The sequence below is a fragment of the Orbicella franksi genome, chromosome 9 (assembly GCF_964199315.1).
Source record: "Orbicella franksi chromosome 9, jaOrbFran1.1, whole genome shotgun sequence".
NCBI lineage: Eukaryota > Metazoa > Cnidaria > Anthozoa > Scleractinia > Merulinidae > Orbicella > Orbicella franksi.
The window spans coordinates 9388243-9401487 of NC_138153.1; the positions used below are offsets into that span (position 1 = coordinate 9388243).

At 38.0% G+C, this 13245-nt stretch overlaps 1 protein-coding gene across 1 annotated transcript; it reads left to right on the forward strand.

Moving 5' to 3' along the window:
- Positions 1-1673: 1673 nt before the first annotated feature.
- LOC145497195 (paired box protein Pax-6-like) lies at positions 1674-12027 on the forward strand. The gene is made up of 3 exons (XM_081477004.1): positions 1674-2187; positions 7923-8101; positions 8698-12027. The coding sequence occupies exons 1-3, from the start codon at positions 2040-2042 to the stop codon at positions 9094-9096; spliced, it is 726 nt and encodes a 241-aa protein (XP_081333130.1). The 5' UTR covers positions 1674-2039; the 3' UTR covers positions 9097-12027.
- Positions 12028-13245: the final 1218 nt, after the last annotated feature.

A 13245-nucleotide genomic window follows, 5' to 3' on the forward strand; every position in this document is an offset into this window, starting at 1 on the left:
CATGACGATTGACGGATCAGTCAACGCAATGCGACCAATGATAAACAATAACTATGGAACCCAGGGTTGCTTGTTTTACTGACAAATAAATAATAAATCAAATTTAATCTGTTGCTGAACACAGGTGTATAATTTCATGTACCTTGATTACGACCTTGAGAAAAGAGCCTGTAGATCGTTTTGACCCCTATGAACATGTGACAAATGGAAGCCATATCCTAATCCTATTAACTTGAAATTTGTTGCATGATCTCACGAAAGTCGTGTTGAACGGAAGGATTAGCAGGAATTTTGCGAATCAGATGAAGGCTTGCAGAGATCTTTTCCTAATCTTAGTTGACAAATGTACATCCATACCAAGGAGTTGTATAAGGAGTTTGAAAATGAAACAATATGACAAATAAATGTTGTCATTTCACCCATTTTGTAGTCAAATGTGGTGTTTAGTCAAGTCAAACAGATACATACGCATCAACGTGAAGATTGCTTGAGAACGCTGAGGAATTTTGCCCAGATTTGATTAATTGATTGTTATGTGTTTAGCAAGTTGTCTTCAAAGAGGATTCATAAAGCTGTTACATGACTCAAAGATGAATGTACAATTTCCTAATCCTATTTTTGAAAGTTCGTGCCTCTTTGAACCGCAAGTATAATCAAAAAACCAAGGAAAATATTTACAGGAAGCCTCAGCCCTTATAATTGACAGTAATTAATTTTCGTTAGCTGTCACTGTCAATATCATGGCTACATTTCAGTTGAACAAGAAAGCAATTAGCGACGACAAAATGCTAAAACATGTTCGCTGTCGGTAAGCTTAACTGGCTTGATCTAGTTACAGCAAAAATTATTTTCTTTCCCAACTAGAAATAGCATTTTTAAGTTTAGAAGAATTGCGAAAGCTCGACTACTCAAGTGAAGAGCGAGAGATCAGATTGCACCCTTATTGATGGAAAACGAAAGGTTGCACAAGGTCTTTCGGAAAGAGCTAAATTATAATGACCTATCCTTTCCGAAATGGCCCATGACTCAACCTTTTATCATCATCTTTAAGGCCAAGCGGACCACAAAGGTCTTCCACGAGCGATCCCAGCCGGCGCCGGCAATAATATATCCAGGGTAATTGGGTAATATGTGTAAAACAGGCCGTACATGTTCATCCCAGGGCGTACATCATCTTTTCCAGCCCTGCGCGGTCTCCAGCTGCCAACCTACTCACTCAACGAAAGAAAACAAGTGAATTTTCTTCGGCACTTTTCAGAAAAAAGAACATAGCCACTCAGCACCTTTAGGTGGGGCAACAATTATAGAAATTATCTTACCATCCATCAATGACACCTCCGTGCTCGTACAAGTTACTTGAACCAACTTCTCTCCAAATAGGCTCAATAAACAAACAGATGAAACTGTTATATGACCTTCAGAAAGTTGCTTTTCCTGGAAAAAAAGGTAAATGGGAAACTTACTCGGATAAAATGGGCTACCTGAATAACTCTTAAAGATTTAGAGATTTATAAGCTGCTAAAAGGAAACTGACAGCTGTTGTGATTTCATAGGAATCAGGACACTGTACTTGAATATGCGCCAAATTCTGGCATCATGGCGGAAACCAAAATAGTTTACAAACTTTGTGTCAAGGACTATAAATATCGCAAATGAGCCGGGTAATACAAAAGCAAAGGCACATCACTCCACAGAGTTGACATACATAACACATTAACAAAAATGAAAAAAGGTTCCACTTTGGCCGTGTTCCTCGTCTTTCACGATACAAAGAAGAGATCGCATCAGTCGTGGGATGCAATAAAGAATGGTGCGAAGATTATTATGAGACACTTGTGATTGTAAGTGAGTATAACGCGAGATGAATGGGCTTCGAGGTCGATTATATCTACTTCCTGATAAACAACAGGACCCTCCCAGTTTCGGAAGATAAAAGAATTCCAGACCGTTGAAATTGACGGCACATTTCAGTGTAGTCTCATTTGCGGTTCCTGATCCTTCCTCCAGGGTTCCTTTTCTTAATTTGGTAGTCAGCTGGCATGGAAACGAAATATTCACCATTTAACATTACGAATATCCTACGGCACGATAGTTGCGCTTCTAATCAAGGTCACTTCAGGAGTGTCAATATACACGAACCCGTACCATTTACACCAGCACCAATGTCGTTGGCCGAGCGCTTAGCAGGTTTGTCGTCTTCCCCTTTTTTATGTTTCCTCAGAGTTTTTTCCGCGTCAATGTTATTGTTTGCTTGCAAGCTTTAAGCTTCATTTCTGAAGGCGACAGGGTCACTTTTTATTGACCTGTGCCTTGTTAAAAGAGAAATGCGCAAACGCGACGACAATGATGGGTTTGTTGTCATTTAGACGCGGGCAAGAGAACGCCCAGCGACATTTTTGTCTTCTCGGGTGTCTTGATCGTGAACTGGTGATGTTTTAGCTATAGTGATACTGGCCTAATCCTTCCTTTTTGAGAAATTTGCGTTTTGATCTACAAGCTACGTCTTTGCAAAGCTTTGGTAACTAGTAATTTGCGAAATAGAGGAATCACTGTCAATTCTCTTAGACGTTTACAGCGCCATATCCGCCATGTGGCTTTATTCAATACGAGGGCTACGACACATGAATTCCGACGCACTATAGAGCTTTTTAACGGTAAGTTCTCTCTTTTAGAAAAAGGCTGGTCTTTAAGTTTGCATCAGTTTTCGTGCAGCACAAGTATCCGCTCCGACAACATAGACGCCATGTTTGCGTAACTTTCGTCTTCATTTGTGGAACTCGAGTCTTGCATGAACCACTTCGGGCACATGATGTTTCTTTGTGACGGTCTAGAGCTCAAAACAGACAAAATAACAAGTATCATAACTGCTCGAGAGCATGAACAGTGCAAATTTCAGTGTTTGCAGCTAATAAACACTTTTTGCGGTATGATAATTGTTAGTTTAGAACCTCATAATCGACTGATAAGTGTTACTACTCTAAATTAGTTTCCAGCAGTGTAAGTTCCCTAAAGATTAGACTCGTAATTCGCTAGCTTTACTTCTCTGACAACACTGGCTAAAGGCTCAAAGAAGTAGAGTTATTTTTTTGTAACAGTAAGGGAGCACAACTTACAAATTTTTCGACATCCTGTTCGACGCAGTCAACGAGGTTATCAGTAGAGGAAACCTGTCCTATATCTTCGACAGTGAATAGAATTGAACAAGTCTTTACTTTTTCGCTGCTTCTTATACCATACGCAAAACTTCACTCTTTTTCTTGACTCTTGTACGATTGAACATGTTTAAATTCGTCCGAGGTGCCTAAGGAACTTCTTACACTGTGCGTTACGGAAATGTGTCAGAGGCAAACTGTCGTGCTTTTGCTCATCATTTTCATTCAGTTGTTTCTTTCTTGAGTGTAGTCAATGTGATACGAATATGCAACATGAAATATCGTACGGTACACGTACTATATAATAAACAAATGTTCACGTTGTTTTGTTCACAAGATAATAAGTGTTATGTGCCTCTGGCCTTGAAGAAAAGAGTATATAGTTCGAGCATCAGACGTTTGTTTACAACGAGCGACTCGATAGTAAATTTACTCAAGGAAAATTATGTTTGGTATTCTTAATGTAAAATTATATTTTTTCGGTAAATTACTGTCTCCGTGCTACTGATCATTTGCTTTGGAGAGGGCCAAAATGATTACCGTGATAAAATGCAAATATAACGGCGCTGCCTTTCACTCGACGAAATTAAACTTGGCAGGCAAGACACTGTTTTAATACCATGTATCTTTCAGTAGAGCAAAGGTCTCTTAAACGTACTAATTTATAACTCAACTTGTAGAACATTTTGTAGATTCAACTTCATTTCGGTGTAAAAAGAATATACAGTACATTGGAAATTTACCACTTTGTTGTACAAATGTAAAACTTTAAGGTAAAAAGCTGTTAAAATTATGAGTCTAAACGTTTTCGGTCTGTTTGATCATCATCAGAGTCACTCTGATGATGATCAAACAGATCGAAAACGTTTAGACTCGTAATTTTAACAGCTTTCTACCTTAAAGTTTTATATTTTAATTTTATCGGCGAAATGTATATTTGTTGTACTTGTCGGAAGTGTTATAGTTTTACAACTTTTTCAAGATTTGTGTGTATTAAAATTTCCGTTTCTTAAATTCAACAATTACAATGTAGTGTGAGTAGCACACTCGTTGGGACTATTCATGAGTCAAACAAATTCATATCGTTTTTCCTTGTAGTAAGAAACTGTAACACGCAGAGTCGACATGAATTTATTTTGTTTCGCTGGCGTACAAATTAAGAGTTACTCCACGTCCGCAGGCTATGCGGGCAAGTATAGTTGCAAGTGCTCTCCGCTTAATTAAGGGGGAAAAAACGCTCTTCTCGTCCATTAGGGCGCAAGGTGTTAAGCTGCAAATTTGTGTGTGTGTTTTTCATGAGTGTTTTGCTCCCCATTTACGACTTAACAACTTGGCATTCCACAAGAGCTGTCTTCCGAGGCTCCAAAAGTCGTGAAGAGTTAATCTGCGATGACATGTACAGGCGCCTTGTTTACTCGCCACAGTATTTTGGGTGGTCGTTTGATTTTGTTAGCCTTATTCCACAAGAAATTAGTTCTTCCTATCACTGATAAAAGGAGAGCATTGCTAAATTCCCCGAGTAAACGAGAGGTTTCTGGGATCCGGTATTGAATTGTGAAAGGGCGGCAACGTCATGTTAATTAGGGCAGCATCTGTTAATACTAATTCGAATTACTTCATCGCAAAACGATTTCTACTTTACGGGTCACAATGTTAATCTTCATATATTTCTTTTTGGTCTGACCTTTTCACTAAGTATTACTAGACGGAAGAGTAAATTGAAACAACAACTGCGTGAAGTCTTTAGCCCGGCTTTAGTTGTCTCCAAGCGACATCTGTCTAACAGTACTGTGCGTAAGAGAGGGAGAAAATGTATATCTTCTCAAGGGGTATAAAGTTCATAATTATACTGAGAACGCTTTTGCCCACCGAATAGCGAGGCTTACATACTTTGCCTTCATCGCCTTGTTTGCAAATTTACTCTATTTCCACTTCTGCTTTTTGTACCCAGAAGAAATCATAAATCAACAGTAATTTAATCGTTAACAATGGCCAAGCTATTAGAATGACTCACGGGTATGGTTTTCAATGCAGTGCATTTACTTTAATTGGATCCAGCACACTGGGCTAACACGAACGGATTTTTTAGGGCAAATGTAGTTACAAAACCTCTAAAGGATCGCAACTTCAGCAAAGCTAGCCGATACAAAATTGTTCCAAAAGCGATTTATACCTTTCAAAAAGTGTCTGCTTGCATAATGTTTTCTTGCTTGGATCATCCCTGTAAAATTCCACTGACAGTCGGCATATGGGCGGTAAGTCAATAATATGACCCCCTGACTGCAAACAGCGTACATGTAGGATGTAGGCCCTCAGGCGAAAACACGTAGATAACTTTAAACAGCAGACTCTCACTCGATGGTTATTCGTGGTCTCCGAGAGGTGACATTCAGTGAAGGTAACCTTGGATAGAACCTCCCAGATAGACAAGGGGAATCAATCCACTGATCATCATCACTCAACTAACTTCAGTAGTTGGACTCTTAAGTTACATTCTTTTATGAAAACGTCCCATGGAAGTTAGTACGTGGCGAGGTACTTGCACGGAAGTCGCTATTCCTTGGGTAAAGGGAAAAGAACTATGCCACATCCATTCAAATGGTAATTCTGCATTGTTTTATAGTGAAAAGGTGAACACATCTTTACAAATGGAAATTCTTTTTTCGTCATACATTTGTGACACGAGAAGGTGAACAACATAAATCAATGCTTCGCTTTCATGTCTCGCCGTTGACGTTACCTATGAGGTGCTCTTGTGGAAAATTTTGTTTTTATAGTTTTTTGTACAATAAACTATTGGCAGCAGCGGCAAACAGGTACGGAACGGTAAAACACATACTCTCTTAGATCTCGAGATATTCAGTTAATTTAATCAAAAATCTACACGGCAAGAAAGGCCTGGCAATGGACTTAAACAACTCAGTGCGATCTCGATGTCGAGTATGATTTGTAGGCCGTGCAGAAATGTACTTTTTCTTCTTTACAAACTCAATTAGATTTCCACTTTTTTTTCTCTCAGCTGAAACTCTTTTTTATCATTTTGTTAACCTTGCAAGGATGAAGGTCGTTCTTCTGTTACTGACTCTTGGGAGTTCTGTACGTTGAAACACGAGTTACAAAAATGAAAACAGGTTGAAAAAGCATTGTTCAGTTTTGCAAAGTCACTGAATACATTTCACAAAACGATTCGTGCTAAAGTTACATGTAGGAAGAAAGGACAGGAAGCGCAATACTTTGTGACTACCATAAACATAGGCAGGGTACTAATTCCATCAAATCCTACATGAAAAACAATTTGTCAGAAAAACGACAGTTGCCTGTCGGCGATGCGATTAGGTTAACAAATAAGGCGCCGAGTAAAATTCGACGTATTTACGTGCCCTAATAGTGTGCCTACAGTTGTAAAATGATTAATTACATTGGAGAGAAGCCTTCTTAGCGGAAATGGCACCAATTACTGGGCCATGGCTAAGTGCTTCAAAACGAATCATGAGGTCGCGTATCACTTCAGGTCCACTGATATCAGACAGGCGAGATCAGTGGGAAGACAGAAAACCGCTTGATTTTTACATGTCTCTGTGATATAACAGGTCTTGTAAAGTCTGTGTTAATGGCTTGGACCCACATATTACGATAGGCTCCTTGAGAACCTTTGACATACGTGAGTAAGATGCACTAGTTGCGTATTATTAGAGCCATACAGGTAGACTACTGTAAACTACTCTGTGTTGGACAAGATCTTCATAACGTTGTTGCCTCAGAAAATACTTGTCAATAAAAACAGTGAGAAAAGTGAAAGTAAAGATCATTCTTAAAAGCTTTCCGACCCATATTCTCCATTGTCTATAGTCAAGTATGATAAACAATTCTTTTAAGAGCGAGGCGAGATAAAGACGATACCTGTTTTTGCTGTCTTTTCGGTAAAAAAAAAAAGTTATATTAAGCCGCCAAAAAAGCTACCGCCAAAAGGTACCGTACTACTTCCAAAATATTGCATAGGCTAGGATTCAACAGAAAGAGTGGCTGTCGTTGGATTTTAAATGACAACTTCATTTTCTGACCATACAAGTTGATTTCACTGAATGCTTCCCTGACGATGTTGGAATAGCCAGTCTTTATATTGCTATGAGTTGTATACCACATTTGAAAAGTACAATCACCCACAACAAGAGATGCCAAGAGTTGATGCTTACTGTGTTGTAACGTAACTCTGACTTTTTGAAGATTTTGTGCATAAGTTTTTAATAGTGGTTATTTAAGAGAATTCCAGAGGCATGTTTTCCCGTGTTCTTCTTCTTTTCCCAAGTTGATAGTTAACAAGCATTTGTCACTTTTATGCCGTGGCAATGTTTAGCCGAGGTAAATGCAATCGGCTGAGCTATGTAAGAGTAGGCAAACCCCGCAGCAAAAATGCCCAGCGACCAAAGTAATGCGGTAAAATGAAACAAAAATAAGTAGAAACAACAAACAACTTATGAATAACCTTGGGAATAACCTTGGGGGTCATTTGTTAAGAGCACTATAATGTAACTGTAATGTAAACTAGATAACTGCAGAAATTCTCGCGCGCTCATTGGCTAATTTTTTATTGTCAATAAGCGGACAGACACATGAATTTACAATTTAAAATGCGATGCGTCAACGAGCGAGAGCGGGAGAGAGCTATCGCCTCGTGGATCCACAGTTACTTTGACAATGTTATGACGAAATTCATGATCAATAAAAGGGCAGACGCATGAAAAACTGATGTCAATTTGTTAATTAACACAGATGTGATTCTGGAAAGTCAAGAGGAGAAAGGAAGACGCAAGCCAAGGCGCATGCGCACATGTTTCACGCCTCGACAACTTCAAGTATTGGAGCAAACATTTGCCAAGACGCATTATCCAGATGTACTATTGAGGGAACAGTTGGCTAACTTTACCAATCTGCCAGAATCAAGAATACAGGTATCCGAGACGCTAATAATCAGACAGAAGTAAAATAACAAAGTAGACTCTGGAAAAAAAAAACTGTATTACAACTGTTTAAAGTGTCTTAAACAACACCAGGGACTGAGAAATACTGCAAACATAGGCGTAATCATTAGCCTGTGGGGAGCAGGAGAAAAGAGCTACCTCGAGAAATCGTGCTTAATTGATGACAAAAACAACAGCAGTTTATTTGTACCAAACTAAAAAAGAACTATTTTAACAAAATTATGATCTAATTACTAAAGATTGGTAACTGGGTTCCACTGCCTTCAGGTCGGGTGTCTATTGTAAATTACAATTGGGCAATATATTCCATCACGTAAATGAAATTAACACAGAAATTCAAAATTAACAAAAAGAGCTATAACTGGGCTTCAACAATGTCCTTGGAAACTGACTAATCTTGTGAACAAGTGTTTACAGATGAGGTGCATTTCAGACTTCTAATAATTTTGTGACATTTACAAAACCTTAGGTTTAGCATTCGTTGTAACATAAAAGGCCGATCATAAGTATACGTAGGCTTTCTTGCGGCTCTCTAATCCTGTTACAAATCTTGTGGCTTTCTTAAGGTATGGTTCAAGAACCGCAGGGCAAAGTATCGAAAATACGAAAAGTCTGGAGTAGAGATGGTTTCAAAAACAAGCCTTCCCTCATTCCTCAGACCTGACAGCTCAGGAAGGATGACGTGTGGAAGCTCACCGCTCCCTAATCGCTCCTTCTTTCAAACTCCAACAAGTCCAGTTTTGTCACCGGTTCCAAGAAATCCAAACATGGACCGACTACGCGATCACACACACCACCTTCCAAGCGTGTCTACTCTCCTTCCGCCGGTTCGTGAAATCCTTCCTCATAACATGATACCCACAACTTTTCACTCATTACCTTGCACACCTGAATCGCATCGACAACCATTTCCGACGTACACCCTCAGGCACTTCACGGACGTGCCTCCTTTTGGTTACAATTAAAACAAACTGAAAAAGGATACGAATGGTATCCATATGACTTAGCGGTGTTTAGTATTTAACTAAGGAGGTTAGGTCGCACTACCTATGGTGAGTCTGTCTGTTCGATTCCAGTTTATTTACTCTAACCACAATTTCAGAGATAATAAATACAAAAGAAACCTTGATTTATGGCTACATTCAAAAGTTAATTTAAACTAGTCTTGAGGTCTACTTTTACCTGAAACAATTAGAAAAAGACACAAAAAAGAATCATTAACAAGCCAAAAAAAGATACGGGTGGTCAAAAGTGGACAAGGTTGAATTTATTGAACTTGGCAAAATGTCCCAATATCTAACTGCCTGTTACAAACATTTTTATAGAATCATACGGCCTCTGTTGCTCGGAAATAATCCTTGTTCACACGTAGCTAAGATCTAATGAGCATTTCGGGGTCATTTTCTGCAGCTCTTTATAAATCGAAAGAAGCGTCAAGACTAGCCTGGTCAAGAAATGTGGTTTTAAAATATGCCATAAATCTACTGCTGTTATTGAAACTATTCATTATTTACTATCAGCGCGCCATCTGGTTAATTTATTTATGGAGCCGAGGGGCTCATTTTTCTGTTTAAAACCAACAACCATTGTTTAGAAACAAAAGAGCCCAGTGTAGCAATTACAGCCGCGCCCATTGTAGCTCAGCTTAGCTCTAGAGCGGAAAAAAAAAAACATTAGTGTGGGTTTATAATCATACTGACACTGCGCACGAAGTACAATTCAACCCCTTCAGTCGATTGATTCATAACGATATTTCAAGGAAAGCATGTTTCCCCGACTTATGGCAACAAGAAAAGACCGTTTTAGAACAATTTATTCGGCAAGGTCCCAAAAAATAGTTCTAAATTAAAATTAAATCAGATGATCATCCCAACCATCCACACCATGTTATCAATTCTTGCTCAAGTTTTGCACCCAGAAAATATTACCTTGATCCCTGATGTGAGGGACTGTCTGTGTGGCCCTGAGAAGGTTGCTCAGCTTGCTTGAAAATCGAACCACTTTTAGTGTTTCACAAGTGCTACATAATACGTTACTTCAAGCATAAAGTACGTTTTCAAAGTAAGTTGTGAATAAAAGAGGAACTAGTTGAGAAAGAAAAGAAAAGAAATCATATCAACATTTCAGAATCTATTTTGTCTATTTTGTCTATTTGTCCCAACATGGATTCTGCTATTTTACGTAAGGGTTCATTTTAAATTTTTGTTGAAAATTTCAGTCAGACTTTCCAGCCACTATTACAGTAGAATTTCTCGACATCCCACCCAACCGCGCTCCTTTCGGCTTGATCATGACCTAGCCCCCTTTAATATACTCAAAATACGCTTAGCCACTTTGTACTTTAATTTTGATCAAGGACTCTGTATATTATTGATATTTTTGGAAAGATAATATTAATCAAATTTTTATTACACCTATATCTCATAATTACTGTGCTACAAGGAAAATTCTCATTATTCAGACGTGCTTTGAACACGCTTATGTTACTTTTTTCGTAGTCTGTATTTACGGTTCATGCGTTGTGTACTTTCAATATACAGTATTTTATAGTTAAATTTATTCAATATATATATAACTATTTATACGATGATCGATTCCATAGATTTCGATTACCGTGTAAAAACAAGAGTTTCAAAACTTGGCTGATTAAAAATACTGTTACCGTTTGAGTCTATTGAGTTATTTAACAATTATTCAATGTGATCCATCGCACTTTGGCAAATTAAGTCATAGCTATTAGTATATTGCGATTAGATTATTTGATTGATGTAAAATACGAATTTTATGCCAACCTTTTAAGCTCTGACCGGGTATAAAGAGATATAACTGTGCCTGTTGTACAGCGTCCTTAAAGACTTCTGATGTTGATCTGCTGTGCTTGGTGTGTTTCACATGGTTTCAGGCATCGATTTATGATCAAAACAAAATATTTGGCGAATAAAATTAAGTGAAGAACAAGTAGTTCTATCGAGTAGTGTAGACCGCACGGCAGAATTCAGTTTAAAATTGTCAAGAAATTTCATAATTACCCAAAACGAAGTTTGTTTCTGGAGAAGCGATTATGCATTTTTCGTAAAACTTGAGAAGCTTGGTCTTAAAACCATCGACATGAAACTCTTCACTTGAGCTTAATAGACCAGGTGACATCCTAGATCAAATGGAAACGAAATAATTTCGGAATTTTTGACAAGTTTAAAGCATCTTTACCCGCCTGCTAGAAAGAACAATAAAACAAATTTGCATTGTCATTTTTCTTTTACTTTGTCGATGATGTTTTCTCAGAAGCACGCAGACCAGTTCGGCAAAGTTTTATTACCTTCGTTTGTTAGAGTGTTGGTGTCAATAACACACAAACAACAGGTGCTGTGACGATAATTTAATTTATTTATACACACACAAAGAATTGAAACTACCCACGGTTTTGTTTTGGTGAAGTTAATTGGAACGGAGGCTGTAAACACTGACTCATGCCCTGAGGCGCCGGTTTGTGCCATAATTTGATTTTACACTTGACTGACAACTGAGGACCAATAACTAATAACAGCCAATGAGAATGTTCCATTGCTGGTCCAATTATGTGAGTATTTGACCGGCTAAAGCATCTACTGACTGTAATGTTTCAATCTTATATATAGTTGTGTAATAAATATCTTATCAACCAAGCTTCCTCGGAAGAGTGCAAGGAGAATAACAGCATTTCGTGTTTCTGTACGAACTCAGTCTCTGCTGTAGTGCTCCTGTGATTGATTAACGAGATATATAACTTCAAGAGGCTGCCAGCTTACAAAAAGTTTCAAGAATAATGTTTTTCAAATAGGATACTTCGTACTTAGATTGAATGATGAGAATTTTCATTTAGATAACTAGGCAAGCTTCAAAGAAGAACGTGTTTTGACCCAGTGGGAGTCTTTTAAGTCAGATACATACAATATTCATTAACCGTAGGAGGGAAGTAAATATTTCGAACAGTGAGTTAGTTATTAAAAGTACTGATTTTACTTAACCTTCTTGATATGTAGTTTACTGCTAATAGTTTACTTTGCCAAGTTATGTTTACCATTTAAATTGGCATATTGATAACTGTAAGATATTTCTTTTCTTTTCATTTCGTCAACTTTGTGGATTTATCTTATCATCTCATAAATCAGCCACCTTTTACTCGTCGAAAACAATCCCTTTGAAGATCTTAATTAATTTTGTTTCTTCCAATAACGATCTGAACAAGAACACATGACGGTCATGGTTCATGATAAACAATTAACTTGCACAATGAAATCATTTTCTGGTTAAGCAATCATGGTCATTCTTCAATGAGGACACGATGCAAACTCGAAGACGAGAAGATGGATTTCTTTCTTGTAAGCCATGGATAAAATCTGCCAATATTCAAGGTAGGTATAAAGCAAATTCCAGTTGTAGGCGTTTTATTTCGTAACGATAAACGCCAGTATTCTAGGATAAACAAGTTGATTGTTCTGCTGAAATCAGACTATAATAACTTCCCTTTTGCAGTATCGTGATGAAACGTAAGGGTTCATGTAAAGCATTAGTCTACACACTGTTAACGAAATCGCCAGAAAGAAGTGATGATTTAGTTAAAATCATCGAGTAGTTAGCTTCGGCATGGTGCCAATCATAAGTTTGCAATTTACAATAGACCACTACTTGCGCCGAACCATTGTTCTGCTAAGAAGTTGAAGGTCTCGGCTTGATCCTTACTTACCCTCCACACTCGTCCCTGTTAAGTTATTCGGCTTTGGAGAACAATTTGATAAGAAGTCAACATCGTAAACCGACTTTTGTGAAATGGACGGCGTTTAGCCAGAACAGGATATAAATGAAACTCAATCGAAAACGTAAATAATTAGAAAAGAGAAAGGGTCTTACGGGATGTCCAAATTGACAAACCATTTCTGGTGGTCTGAAAATCAAGCTATTTGACTTAGTGTGAAAATGTGTACTGATAACTTCGCATTAAACTTAACTCACGGGACAAGTGTAATCAATATTTTCGCCCATTTAATTAAATCTGCATATACGTTCCTTAGTCATTGTTTCAAATTGTGAACCTTCACTTGTCCGTCCGTCGGTTCGTTTGTGTGTTCTATCCTAGG

Coding starts and splice junctions, on each gene's coding strand:
- LOC145497195 (XM_081477004.1), top strand. CDS start 2,040: ATGGAAACGAAATATTCACCATTTAACATTACGAATATCCTACGGCAC. Junction 2,188..7,922: donor GTTGGCCGAGCGCTTAGCAG/GTTTGTCGTCTT, acceptor TAATTAACACAG/ATGTGATTCTGGAAAGTCAA. Junction 8,102..8,697: donor TGCCAGAATCAAGAATACAG/GTATCCGAGACG, acceptor GGCTTTCTTAAG/GTATGGTTCAAGAACCGCAG.